The sequence below is a fragment of the Danio rerio genome, chromosome 8 (assembly GCF_049306965.1).
Source record: "Danio rerio strain Tuebingen ecotype United States chromosome 8, GRCz12tu, whole genome shotgun sequence".
Lineage (NCBI taxonomy): Eukaryota > Metazoa > Chordata > Actinopteri > Cypriniformes > Danionidae > Danio > Danio rerio.
The window spans coordinates 3,628,308-3,642,281 of NC_133183.1; the positions used below are offsets into that span (position 1 = coordinate 3,628,308).

A 13,974-nucleotide genomic window follows, 5' to 3' on the forward strand; every position below is an offset into this window, starting at 1 on the left:
ACTTCACTGAATGATTTAAGTAATTTAAATACAGTTTTAATTTTGTAATTAGTAGCGCTGTTAAAATTAACGCGTTAACGCATGCGATTAATTTTAAATAATTAACGCGTTAAAAAAAATTAACGCAATTAACGCATGCAGGTTTTTTTTCCTTCCTTTCAAGAGTTCACACTTAGCTTATAATCAATAAAGCGTATTTGGCATGCTGTCCCGGGAGAGAGCCCTGAGCTCGTAATATCCTCGAGCCCGGGGCTCCCTCCCGTTAGAAGGGCGAGAGGGGAATTTGAGGTCAGGTAGGTCTCGAGAACTCCCCTGCTTGTCACCGTGGGAAGTGTAAACTAAGGTTGTATTGGGTGATAATTTGTTTTAGTCGATTGGCTATGGTTTATGTTTTTGGACGGTGGGAGGAAACCGGGGATCCCGGGGAAAACCCACGCGAACACGGGGAGAACATGCAAACTCCACACAGAAACACCAACCAGCCCGATGGGTTGGACTAGCGGTGTTCTTGCTGTGAGGTAACAGTGCTAGCCACTGGGCAAACGTGTCGCCCGATCAGAAAAAGTGGGAGGATTTAGGGGTGGAAAGGGGGGGGAGATTCAAGACGAAGATAACTGGAGTGAAAAACTCAGGTTATTTATAATGCTTCTGTAATCATCTAATAGGGTTGATTACGGAGCTAACAAGGAGCCAGCCGTGTTAATTATAAGCACGTGATCCTCTCGAAATTAGTTTATGAATAAACCACACGTTGTGGTGGACGTGTGTTCAACATGTAATAAATGTGGATAAGACCAAGGAAGCACTTTTTGAAGGCAAGTTCAGTATAAAACAATTAGTTGCATCACAGGTTATCCAGAGTTTCATGCAATTTCGGGTGTTTCATTTTTAACTTTCGACATCTGTTGTAAGTTGATACCGCATGGCGAACAGAAAGAAAATCCTCCGCATTTCGTGACTCGGTGTTCCTTTACGGTAAGGTTCCTTTTAAGGCTACACGGTAGAATTTTAAGAGTATTATCTTAATCATATTAAAATCGGAGTATTGGTGTCTTATGTAAATGTACTCAGTACGTCTGGTGAAGTCGCGAGCTGTCAAAGACAGGGCATTACTCTGCCTTTCAGCATGAGCCCTCCAAGCTTAGCTCATGCTTCATTAAAAAAAGTTTCATTAAACGCAACGAAAGCGTATGCTTCGCGTTGTTGTGTCAGAATCCTTGTGAAATACAGTAATACTTTAGGGCGCTTAGTTTAAGCGAATTTGATGAACGTGATCATGCGTGTTGAATCTGAGGGGAGTCGCTCCAGTATGGAAGGCCGTTGGGGCCAAAACGTCTGCAGCGCGTTGTGTGTGTGTCTGAGTGTGTGTGTCTGTGTCAGGCATGTTGAGGGGTGTCAGGGGTGGAGTGAGCGACGTATCTGAGTAGGGGCGAGAGGGGTGTGCAATGTATTTAACGACCGGTTTGCAAGAAATTATCATTCATTTGCGGGCATTTGGGAGTCTCTGTGCACTTGCAGGATACTCCTAGTCTTAGCAACTGGATGAATGTAAAGGAGGATTAAGCAAAATTGTTTCTACTCTATAATTAATGTTCTCAACTCACAGCAATAAAACTTTACAATGAGTGCAACAGTTTGTATTCAATAGTTTATTATTATAATTTTTCATTTTCCTCATCTGCAATTCCTGTATTTTGGCATTTTTTTGCAGTCCACTAAGAATCCAACATGGAAATCAATGTTTTCTTTATTGGCATTGATTGTTTTGAAATTTAAATGTCATTAACATGACTGTGTTTTAATTTCTGTAATAAATATGGCTGTCAAGCCAGGATCTTGATTGTTTATTGTGGGTTTGTTGTTTGCATGAAGAAATCTGTGTTGCAAGTTAAACAAAAATTCTATTAAACAATTATATTTTGAATTTAAATAGTTTTTGTCTTGTGTTTAAATTAATTTTACATTTAAATAGCCAAAATTACAAGTTTCAGTATTTTAAATGCGATTAATTTTTTTAAAAAGGTGCGATTAATTAGTTAATTTTTTTAATCGATTGACAGCACTAGTAATTAGTCATTAGTAGGCCCACACGGAATCTGCGCAGCCATTGCAATTCAGCAGATTTTCCGCATATTTTTAGCCCATCATTAATTCTGTTTATTTACTTTTGTAAATGTGTGTAAATCTATATTTATTCAGTTTTTAAATTACAGGAACTAATGTGAAAATGTTCATCTGATTTATGTACAATGCAGTTTGTAAAGTCTTTTGGTAGATATATTATATGTATTATATGAGAGACTTGCCACCAAGTAAAGTGGATCTAATTGGATTTGCATTTTAAACTTTAAATAAAAGTTAAAAAGATATTATTTGTTATTTGACGTATTAATATTTTAGTTATGATAATCCCAAAATAATTCCGCAGAAATCTGCAGATTTTTAACAAAATACTGCGCAGAAATATCAAATAGCGTCCACAGATTCCGTCTGGCACTAGTCATTTGTAATTAATTACTTTTTGGAGCACTGCTCCTACACAATGTGTGTGTTTGTGCGAGACTCACCTTGTGTGTGTGTTTCAGAGTAAAGTTCGCAGTCCAGTGAGTGGCAGTCCAGACGGAGGGCGAACTCCACCGGCCCCTACACCCCAGCTGATGTCCCACAGACCCTCACATCCCAGCAGCCCCCCATCAGACGGCCCACACACGTGAGTCCAGAGACACTGACTGTGTTTCCATACACATATCAGAGCTCAACGCTAACAATTTTTTCTGCTGGCACGATCAGGGCAGTTGTTCAGATTTTTACTTGCCCTGCCAAAATTTTCACTGGCCCCACCAAAAAAAAGAGAAGTTAATAGCTATTTCTTTAGCCACATATTATAAATAATGTGTCAAAAGCCAAACATAACTTCAACATAACTTTTCTTTAAATACAACTAACAATTTAAAAAAATACAATTGAGATGTAAATTAAAAAAAAATAATAATAATTATATATATGAGCAATATCACACGAGTAGCAGTGCAATATGGCTGTATATCAGCACTGGTGGGAGGCATGCGTTGGCACGAGGCTGCAGGCCAAGTGTCTTAGTGTCCCACCAGTGCTGATTTACAGCCACATCGCACTGCTACTTGTGTAATATTGCGTTTATACAACAGTTCGACGGCACAATCGTATTTTAAAAAAAAAAGAAAATCAAACACGGAGAGTCTAAAAACTCTTTTGTATTAGGAACTACTTTCTTCCGCCATTCATTCACATCAACAGCTGACGTCAGAACGGCAGAAGCCGTTACTAATTCACCAACTTAACAATAGAGCTAGTGTTTGAATGACTCTCTATAGCGTAATGTCTAAAGTGAAGACAAAGCAGCTGATTTTGCTCACATTTTAAGATTATAAGGCTGAAAGTGACATGAAATGCCATCCGTCTACAGAGATTTCTTCTCACAGTGTTACTGTCTACAGTATTTCTCTGTTGCAATTGGGATATCACAATAATTAACCATGAAAAAAAGCAACGCAATCACTACCAGACTGCTGTTGTGTTTGCGATAAGGAGGGGGTGTTCAGGGAGGTCTCTGAATAACACTGTTAAGGACCAGGATAGGAAAGTAACTGTATTAAAATAGGCACTGTACTTATAAATAAACTGCATACAATGTACAAATATAATACATAATATATAATATAATATATAATACAAATATATATATATTTTTTTTAAATTTACATCTCAATTGTAATTTTTTAAATTGTTAGTTGTATTTAAAGAAAAGTTATGTTGAAGTTATGTTTGGCTTTTGACACATTATTTATAATATGTGGCTAAAGAAATAGCTATTAACTTCTCTTTTTTTTGGTGGGGCCAGAGAAAATTTTGGCAGGGCAAGTAAAAATCTGAACAACTGATAGATGGGGACGCACTGTCTCTCAGAAATTAGAAGTATTTAAAATAGGCACTATCCTTATAAATAAACTGCATAGTTGCAATCTAAACAACTACATTCTCCACTAAAACAAAAACTCAAAGTTCATGATGTTGCCCAACAGCTGCAATATTTGCCAAACTGTAGTGAGTTTATTGATCGACTGTCACTCTATGTGGGCGGAGTAATACACAAAGGTGAAGAGGCTGTACGAGTGCTGTTATTGCAGAATATCACACTGCTATCAGCCAATCAGATTCGAGAACCAGACAGAACTGTTGTGTAAATATTTAAGTGAAAATGTGCACTTTAATTTTGATAGCCACGGACATCGTCACCAAATATAAATCAGAGAGGTCAGACTTTCTCATACATGGCCTTATTTCAGTTGTCAAGTTTGTAAAAATCTATCAATTGAATTAATTCATCTATTAAAAAAACCTGAAAAAAAATTCTGCATTATAGGCTTTCATTATAGAGAGAAATAACAGATGAACAGAGACTGCAGTCAGATCATGAAGCGGATCAATGTTGATCTTTCTGTCGAGGTGTCAGTGCAGAAATGCACAAAACAACAGGCCTAACACGAAATATAATGAGATTAAAATATGGAAAAATGATCAGATGATAAATTCTTTACATTTTCCTAACAGATAAAGAGCTCTTGTTAATATTTCAGCATGCTTTCACTTTTATATTTGACATGAAACACACATTTCCTGTAGGAATGACATCTCGCGCTGCTCATCATTCTCTCTTCATACAGCCGTATATATGGCTATTACACAATCATAAGACACTGGTGTAAAGTCTGGATCATTAGTTCGTTGGATCATTTTGCTTTTGATTCACTCCGAGTTCGTTTCAATCACCTCATTCAGGCGATCTCAGACCAATTGTTTCGATGTGGATCTGAGCGCAATTGCGGGAACCCCTCTAGCTGGGCAAACAAGGTGTGAAAGCGCCCTATTTGCACGCAATTGACAAACATTCACAGCCATAAAGTTTAGTGACAAGGCAGCACTGACCTGATCCGGCCAGTAACCATTCTGCCTACCTTTCCGAGCATCTCAGACGCTGGCTCTGGGCCATTATTGTCGAGCCCTGCATATTTTAATGCACATTTTGGAATACTGCATGAAATTGCTTGATCGAAACCCCAAGATATGCACATACATTACATACACGCAAACCCTTTAATTGGATACGACAAAATGCTCATAAACTAAGATGGACACACATTTAGTGAATAAACTCCAGCATGCGCATCAGTAACGCCCTGATTTAGTTTGAACAGATGATAGAAATGTGTGTTTCAGAGACTTTGCATTAATGGAGTTTGCAGCTTCACATTGTTGCAGATCTGAAATGTTGTTTTGCTGAGTGTAAAATGCTTCAGCCGTCAGTCCGTCATCATAGAGCTTCAGTATTACTATTGTTCTGTTATTATTCCCTCCAGAACTGTCTTGAGCATCTGCCTTTGCTCCCACAGAGCATCTCACGCCTCCAGAAGCCACCGCATTCACCGCGTTTATATCGTCTTTGTTTCTAAGACACAACTCATTTATTAGAGAAGAAAAACACCACGGTGGCTTCTCTACCGCACTAAACTATGTTTCCCTGTCTGATATTTGCTCCAGTTTATCAGGAAGTGATGATTTTATTCTCTTTGACTCATTGGATGGAAACGCTGCTTTATTCACTAATGTTTTATGAGATATTACAGATTTGAGCACAAGTTTGCATTGAAACATGACTTCTAACAAACACACTGCATTGATTCGCATGTTTCCGTCATGTGTTTCTCTCTCTCATTTGTGTGTGTGTGTGTGTGTGTGTGTGTGTTCAGCGAGGAGTCTCTGCATGTGATTGAGGAAAGCAGGATATTTGAGAACCGCCTGCAGAGTTTAGTGCAAGACACCATTCAGGAGACGGAGAGCAGCATGCAGGTGAGCAGCGAACTCACAAACACAACTACTGCACTTCATTACAAAGAGATGCTACTGGATGTTAAAGTAATAAACTGAATGTTTATTAGTGTCATTTATAAGAAATGTTGCACATCCTAAGTAATTATGATATACACTCACCGGCCACTTTATTAGGTACACTTTACTATTACCGGGTCTGACCGCCTTTTGCCTTCAGAACTGCCTTAATCCTTTGTGGAATAGATTCAACAAGCTACTGGAAATATTCCTCAGAGATTTTGCTCCATATTGACATGATAGCATCATGATCGCAGTTGCTGCAGATTTGTCGGCTGCACATCCATGATGCCAATCTCCCGTTCCACCACATCCCAAAGCTGCTCTATTGGATTGAGCTCTGGTGACTGTGGAGGCCATTTGTGTACATTGAACTCATTGTCATGTTCAAGAAACCAGTCTGAGATGATTCACGCTTCTGATATGGTGCATGATCATGCTGAAAGTAGCCATCAGAAGATGGAGACACTGTGCTCATAAAGGGATGGACATGGTCAGCAACAATACTCAGGTAGGCTGTGGTGTTGACATGATGCTTGATTGGTACTAATGGACCCAAAGTGTGTCAAGAAAATATCCCCCACACCATTACACCACCACCAGCCTGAACAGTTGATACAAGGCAGGATGGATCCATGCTTTCATGCTGTTGATGCCAAATTCTGACCCGACCATCTGAATGTGTCAGCAGAAATGGAGACTCATCAGAGCAGGCAGCGTTTCTCCAATCTTCTATTGTCCAGTTTTGGTGAGCCTGTGTGAATTGTAGCCTCAGTTTCCTGTTCTTAGCTGACAGGAGCGGCACCCGGTGTGCTCTTCTGCTGCTGTAGCCCATCTGCCTCAAGGTTGGACGTGTTGTGTGTTCAGAGATGCTCTTCTGCAGATCTCGGTTGTAACGACTGATTATTTGAGTTACTGTTGCCTTTCTATCAGCTGGAACTAGTCTGGCCATTCTCCTCTGCCCTCTGGCATCAACAAGGCATTTGCGCCCACAGAACTGCCGCTCACTGAATATTTTCTCAGTAAACCCTAGAAATGGTTGTGCGTGAAAATCCCAGTATATCAGCAGTTTCTGAAATACTCAGACCAGCCCATCTAGCACCAACAACCAACCTTTCTTCCTCATTCTGATGGTCAGTTTGATCTGCAGCAGATCGTCTTGACCATGTCTACATGACTAAATGCATTGAGCTGCTGCCCTGTGATTGGCTGATTAAAAATTTGCGGTGTACCTTATATTGTGGCCTGTGAGTTTATATTTTATGGATTGTGTAATAATTGTAATGATTAGTTTGAATGATAGTTAATATAATATAATTTTAATGGTTAATTTTAAAAAGTCATTAATCATATAATAGCATTTTTAAAAATACAAAATAAAATCATAAAATAAAAATGTAAAAATAAAATTATACAGAATAAAACAACTGACCTATATATGAATGAAAACTACAAATGAATTATTAAAATTGAAATAAGTATACATCTCGGCTTACGATGTTAGAATTGATGCATAAACGAGTGTTAAGTTACTTTAGAAATGAACATTATTATAATTGATAATAAAAGTTGTTTGTGGTTGGTTCATGTAAACTATTTTAGTAACAAAACACATTAATTTTACTTTAAAGTGTTACTAATATTTGAACTTTTTTTAACCTAACACTAGCACACACTTATATACATGGCTTACAAGCACTCTCCATAGCCGTAATGTATTTTATACAGTAAAAACCTCTTATTATACGGCCCGACCACTAAAACCCAGTAAACGTGAACAATTTTGAATGCCGAAAGACCTTGTTAAGTAAGATTTTTAAGGGTTTTGAAATACAGGGACACCATTTAACCACTTTAATAAAGCACAATTAAGTCCCACCCAATGTCAACTCACAATTTTGTGTCCCTGTAAACCACATAAACCTGTACACACACACACACAAACACTCTATTAATAATGGCTGATGTTTCTGTTCAGATTCTGCGGGAGTGGGAGTGGCTGAACGGAGGACAGGATCTGGCTTGATGGCAAATGAAAAATCAAATGAAAACTGTAGTCAGACAATCAACTTAGTTCCTCAAGAGCCACAAAAATAAGCACATGATGCTCTACTGCCACCTGCTGGAGAAACTCTGTGTGTGTGTGTGCTCTCAAATCACACTGGAGTCTTTCTGAAGGCACTTCTGAAGGCACTTCTGTGGCACTTCTGTGGTTATGCAGGTTTTTATTCCTCTTGTTGTCATACATCTACACACTTAACTATTTTCCAGCTTGCCTGATGGTTTTTTTCTGCCGTCTGCTTTGCACTTTTCACGTTCATCATGTGTTTCTGTTCTATTAATGTCAGTGACTGTGTTTACATGGACATCAGTAATGGAATTATTAGCCTTAATCTGAATAAGACAGTAATATGATAAAGGTGTTTACATGAGTTGCTTGATCCAGTTTAACATGTTATAGCACATAGATTGATTAACGTCATTGCGTCTCCGCGCCATCCACATTTCCTACGGAGTTTCTGTAATTTCGGGTGTTTCATTTTTAATTTGTGGACTTTAATTGCAGTTCCACTTTCATTCAGGAACATTTCATGCATGCCCTCCGTGACAAACCAGATATTGGATGTGAGGAACTGCTGGAAGAGTCTAGTTTTAATGGAGTTTGATACCATGCTTAATGCTACTTAATGCTCACAAACCATTCACATGGCCTCCATTTCCCAGGTGGGTAAAATTCTCTACTTGTATACCATCTCTATAAATGTATTTGTTTTATTTGGGATAATTTATCATTTACATTTGCCTTCAGAACCATAAAGCACTCCAGACTCTGACGGATTGATTAGCTGTAGGCTCTAGAACAGTCATCTGGGGTCCGTTCTTCGTACGTGGATTACTCAGTTAGCTGGATTTGGATATTGACGATTTGACATGATCCAGGATCGTTTCGTTCTTCAAAGCTGATCCGAGAGTTGTTGTCATAGCAACAGTTCTGCTAGCTCAAACCTGATCGGGAGCAGGTTCAATTCATATAAACAGGATTAGATCGGCTCAGTTCAAGCAAAGATAATACAGAAAGTATGTACTGAATTCTGATATTTTCTTACAGTAGTAGTTGTATACACTTGGGAAAATGGTACATATTTACTATATATATTAAGGTATAGTCATTAATAGAATAAATAAAGTTATACATATTAATGAAACATATGCAATCTGCACCCTCGAAATGAAAGTATAAAGACTGCCACCTGGTGGTGCAAAGAGAAAACTTATTGATATGAACTTTTTAGATCGCTTTAGTACAAATTGTGTATAATAGAAATGCACAATATGTGACTTTTTTTTTTAAAGCAATAATACATTTATGCAGTCATAAACATGTTTTGATTGTTAATATGCCGGTGATTTGATGCTTCACAAAAGTTGCAGACACCTTTACCAATATGAAACTGCTTTTGTAAACAACCAGTTATTCTTTACACCGATTAAAAAACGGCCACTATAATAAAGAAAATCTTCTCTAAATGTAGAACTAAATACATTGATTTGCATTGAAATACATGATGAATACTCTTGACACATGAAAGTGTAAAGCCTGCAGCTCACAACAAATGTGGAGAGTTATTGAGTGTCATATTTAACAAGCCGTTTACCAAGCCGTCTAATTTGATGTAATTTTGCTCACATGGATAATTGAATATTAATCAGATGATGTCATTACGCTGCTGTGCCGTCAGCCAATCTTTGCATTGCTGATCATGATTTCGAGGATGGATAGATCTGTCCTTCACAACACATGCAGCGATCTCAGATCAGTTCATCCAGACATTCTAATCTGATTCATAAACTTGTTTGAAGAACCAAATTAGCGAGAGATCAGTTATCAAGATTAACAGATCCAGGATCTGCCAAATCATCTTAGATCATTTAAGCGAGGTACGAAGAACGGACCCCTGAAGTGTTGTCATGCAGTGTTATGCCTGGACTTCATCAATAGTCCTGCATTTACTAACACAGACTATATCTGAAGTGTTAAGAAGTAATTCATGTTTTCCTCCTGTAGAAAAACGTCATAAGGACAATGTTTAGTGGCTCAGTGTATTACAGCAGTGTTTTTAAAAGTCTAAACACTTTATTGATATAGTGTACAGCCAAGCACATGTGGTCAGAACACAAACGAGTCGCAGGTAATGAAGTATTAAGCGTTTCTCCCAAAGAAAAGCCTGTCTAAGCAAAATACCAGCAGGCATCTGTAGCTCCACTGACGCTCTGCCTCTTTGCCTGTGTGGTATGCCCCGGTCGGTGCGATGACACGCGAACAAAATAGCGACGGTTGGCCATGATTACTTGTAGCTTCATTTGCGCTGTTCAGAAACCTGTGGGTGGCGTCACGGATACTACGTCCATATCTTTTACAGTCTATGATATAGACTATCCTGTCACAAAATATAGCATAAAGTCTACACGCCGCTAATAGTTTGCGGTGTTTACATGTCTGTACTACACTTCAATAATGACATTAAAATCTGCATACTCCACATGTCCTAATTCTATTTCTGTTTAGTTCAATTATGACTTTAGTCGGATTAAATAAAGAAAAATCGCTAATTACATGGTAGACTCTTAATCAGAGTATTATTTGCAATTAAAGTATTGGTGTCCATGTAAACATACTCATTGAATACTCATATAAATATGTTTGATTATTGATGCAAGTTGCTTTGGATAAATATGTTTGCTTATTGAATAAAATGTAAATATAAATCCATCCTGGCTTGATGGATCGGCCACTTGATATTGAGGTGTAAACGTGGATGATTGTTGTCGTTTTAATCCTTTAGGATGCCATGGATATTTCATAATAGAAAGTAAACCAGTCCGAATTAGTGTATGAATTAATGAACTATATAAATATAGCTTCAGTTTGGGAATATATTTTTATATACTGATAAGAAATGGTACTTAGGGTTATTTTTAATGCGTAATACTTGAATTTAAAGGGGACCCATTATGTAAAACTCACTTTTATAAGGGGTTTAAACACAGTTGTGTGGCGACAGTGACAACCTCTAATGAATCAAATGTATTAATGTTATGTTTTATAATCAGACTTGATAAAAACAGTTTGCCGAAACACTTTGATTGACATTCTCCCTTCGTACGTGTCATCAGAGGGAGAAAGCCCCGCCCACTAGTGACCATCTCCCCTTCATTAGCATAAACAGCCCTGAGTGAGAAGCAGCCGTCTGATGTTAAGAGTTTTCACCTGTTTTTTTCACACAGATGTTAGTCCTGTTTTGAATCTGCCACTATGCTGATGCAGAGGCGTTTGTAGCTCCGCCCTCTTTTGAAAAGAGCAAAATCTTTTGAATTTAAATTTTTTTAAAAGAAATTTAAAAAAAATTTGAATTTAAAGCAGCAGTCACCAAAATACTTTACACAATTACAAATAATAAGTTATAAAATATTATTTGTGGGGTATTTTGAGTGGAAACGTCACACACATTCTCTAGGGACTTATTTTACATCTTGTAAAAAGGGGCATAATAGGTCCTCTCTAAAAAATATATGCCAAGAAAGAGTTTTAAAGCTGAGAAAATTATATTTTGTTCTGTGTATATGCAGCTGTGTTATCTGTCATGTACTTCTCTCAAGCTCTTAAAATGTAATTTTTTTAAATATATATTTTCTGGAGTCATTTAGTTTCTTGAATCTTATATACATGCATTTAAGCTGAAGTTAATTAACATTTATTAAGTTTTGTTCTAATTATTTGTACTCACCTAAAGCACAAGTTTTTTTTACATAAAATAAATGAAGTTATGTATCCAACTGTTTTAGTTTTTGTCATTTAATTTACATTTTAATTAAATTTTTAAACATGAAGGCATGATGGCTTAGTGGTTAGCACTGTGGCCTCACAGCAAGAAGGTTGCTGGTTCAAATCCCGGCTGGGTCAGTTAGTGTTTCTGTGTGGAGTTTGCATGTTCTTCCTGTGTTGGGGTGGGTTTCCTCCGGGTGCCCCAGTTTTCCCCACAGTCAAAACACATGCACTATAGGGGAATTGCCAACCTACGTCACAGATGACGTCACACGTGTTCAACCGCGCTTGTATTGATCGTAAGGTGCCAAAATTGAAAGTATAATATGCCAAAAAATATCAAACTTAACCTTTACCGTACACCACACTGCTTTTAATGTCAACCGCAAAGGGAACTAAATGGAGTAAGGACCTAATTAAAAATGCTTGACTGGTCTGACTCACTTCGTGGGTTTAGTAATTAATTTTAAAAAGCTGTCCAACATGGAACGGTGTTAGCTAAAAAAATCGAGTCTTCACTGAGGTCCGGCATTCTCCAGCCTCCGGCACCTAGACTGCAGCTCTGCACAAGACGACATAGGAGAAATGGTCATGCCCAACTGTTTCTTTTGAGGTTTTTATTTGTTTACTTTCACCAAATGGTGAAGTTTTTTCCTCGCCGCGGTCGCCACTAGCTTGCATGGTTCGGGATCTGTAGAACTGCACATCGATGGATTTGCTCTTCAGTGTTTGGACTCTCAGCAGTGATTATTAAACCACACTGAACTGAACTAAAATGAACTTAAACACTAAAAAACTGAACTACACTGTTTCAATTTACTATGATCTTCTATGTGAAGCTGCTTTGACACAATCTACTTTGTAAAATCGCTATATAAATAAAGATGAATTGAATTCATGGGAAAAGGCATCAAAACCATTTTGTAAATCCTGCCTTTCAGAATTCTCTACCACTTTACATCTAAAGAGACTAAAACATAATCTTTCTGATAACATTGCCGGTCACCTGGAAATCTTTTTTATATTATTTGTCAAATGCCTAGTATAACAGTTTAAAGGTATAACCCTGTCATCGTCTGCAAGATCACCATATTGCCTGCGCACACTGGCCTAGATGTATACAGTATGTGTAACATTGTTGACCCATGTCTAATACTGGAGGAACTGATGTAATGATGGTTTTATAATCTTTTTTTCCTGTCTTATGTCCTTTTTTGTCTTTAAAATTAAATTATTGTTGCTTTTTCTATTGCTCTGTGTTGCTTTAAGAAAATAAAAATATAATATTAAAAATAAAAAATGCTGGACTCTGCAGTTCTCATGTTATATCAGGTAAGTTCACGCAATGCTGAATCATACACAGTACTCGTTTTTGATTGCAGCAATGATTTCAGCAAAACAGTTAAATATGGGGAATTAAACTGCGGACACTGAATGCTCAGAATGGAAATGTAAGCATGTAAGTTCACATACCCTGCCGTACAGGTGCAGTTCACTGTCAAAATGCAGTTGTTTTGCTTGTTTAAGATTACCCTGGCCTTGTACAGCTCCGTCTTCTTTCCTTGTCTTTGGCTAGGCAGAATCTTGGTTTTTAGCACTACATAGTGTTGAATCTGGTAATCATGGAACATTATTTCTTGAACATGACCACACAAAACGACATTGTAAATATCCAAAGACGTGAAGAACTTTAACTTCTCTCTTGTAAAATCACTGGGAGTTTCAACGCATTTGGGAGGGCGCTATCGCAAATGGACCTGTCAGACGAACGCCGCACACTTCAACGTTAATTTTTGCAGAATAACTGCGCTTATCACTGGGTGACGAGCTGTTATAATACGCTGAAAGCATTATGTAAATAATATGTAATCAATAAAACTTATCTCTAAGACGACAACAAACCGCATCAGATGTCATTCCCTCGCTGTAAATGCTTGTTGTGCGCGCATCCTGAATGCTTACAAACCGGTAATTCGTCTATAGGTGAATTGGTGAGCTAAACTGGCTGAAGTGTATATGTGTCAGAGTGTGTATGGGTGTTTCCCAGTACTGGGTTGCAGCTGGAAAGACATCCGCTGTGTAAAACATATGCAGAAACAGTTGGCGGATCAATCCGCTGTGGTGTCCCGTGATAAATAAGGGACTAAGCCGAAGGAAACTGAATGAATAATGTTTGTACACAAGTAGCTCTTTGGTTTTCTTTAGAAAATTAAAAACGCGACAAA

At 37.8% G+C, this 13,974-nt stretch overlaps 1 protein-coding gene across 2 annotated transcripts in view; it reads left to right on the plus strand.

Moving 5' to 3' along the window:
• ikbkb (inhibitor of nuclear factor kappa B kinase subunit beta) overlaps positions 1-11,760 on the plus strand; it is a 91,547-nt gene extending 79,787 nt beyond the window's left edge. Inside the window, exons 20-23 of one of the 2 annotated variants that reach the window (XR_012383759.1) lie at positions 2,586-2,710; positions 5,787-5,886; positions 7,904-8,146; positions 8,508-11,760. Coding sequence is in view for 1 of the 2 variants with exons in the window: in NM_001123265.1 (NP_001116737.1) it covers positions 2,586-2,710; positions 5,787-5,886; positions 7,904-7,951 (273 nt within the window). In the remaining variant the exon portion in view is untranslated. Of the gene's footprint in view, positions 1-2,585; positions 2,711-5,786; positions 5,887-7,903; positions 8,147-8,507 lie in introns of those variants that run through there. The other variant, NM_001123265.1, reaches the window with a different exon arrangement.
• The last annotated feature ends 2,214 nt before the right edge of the window (positions 11,761-13,974 follow it).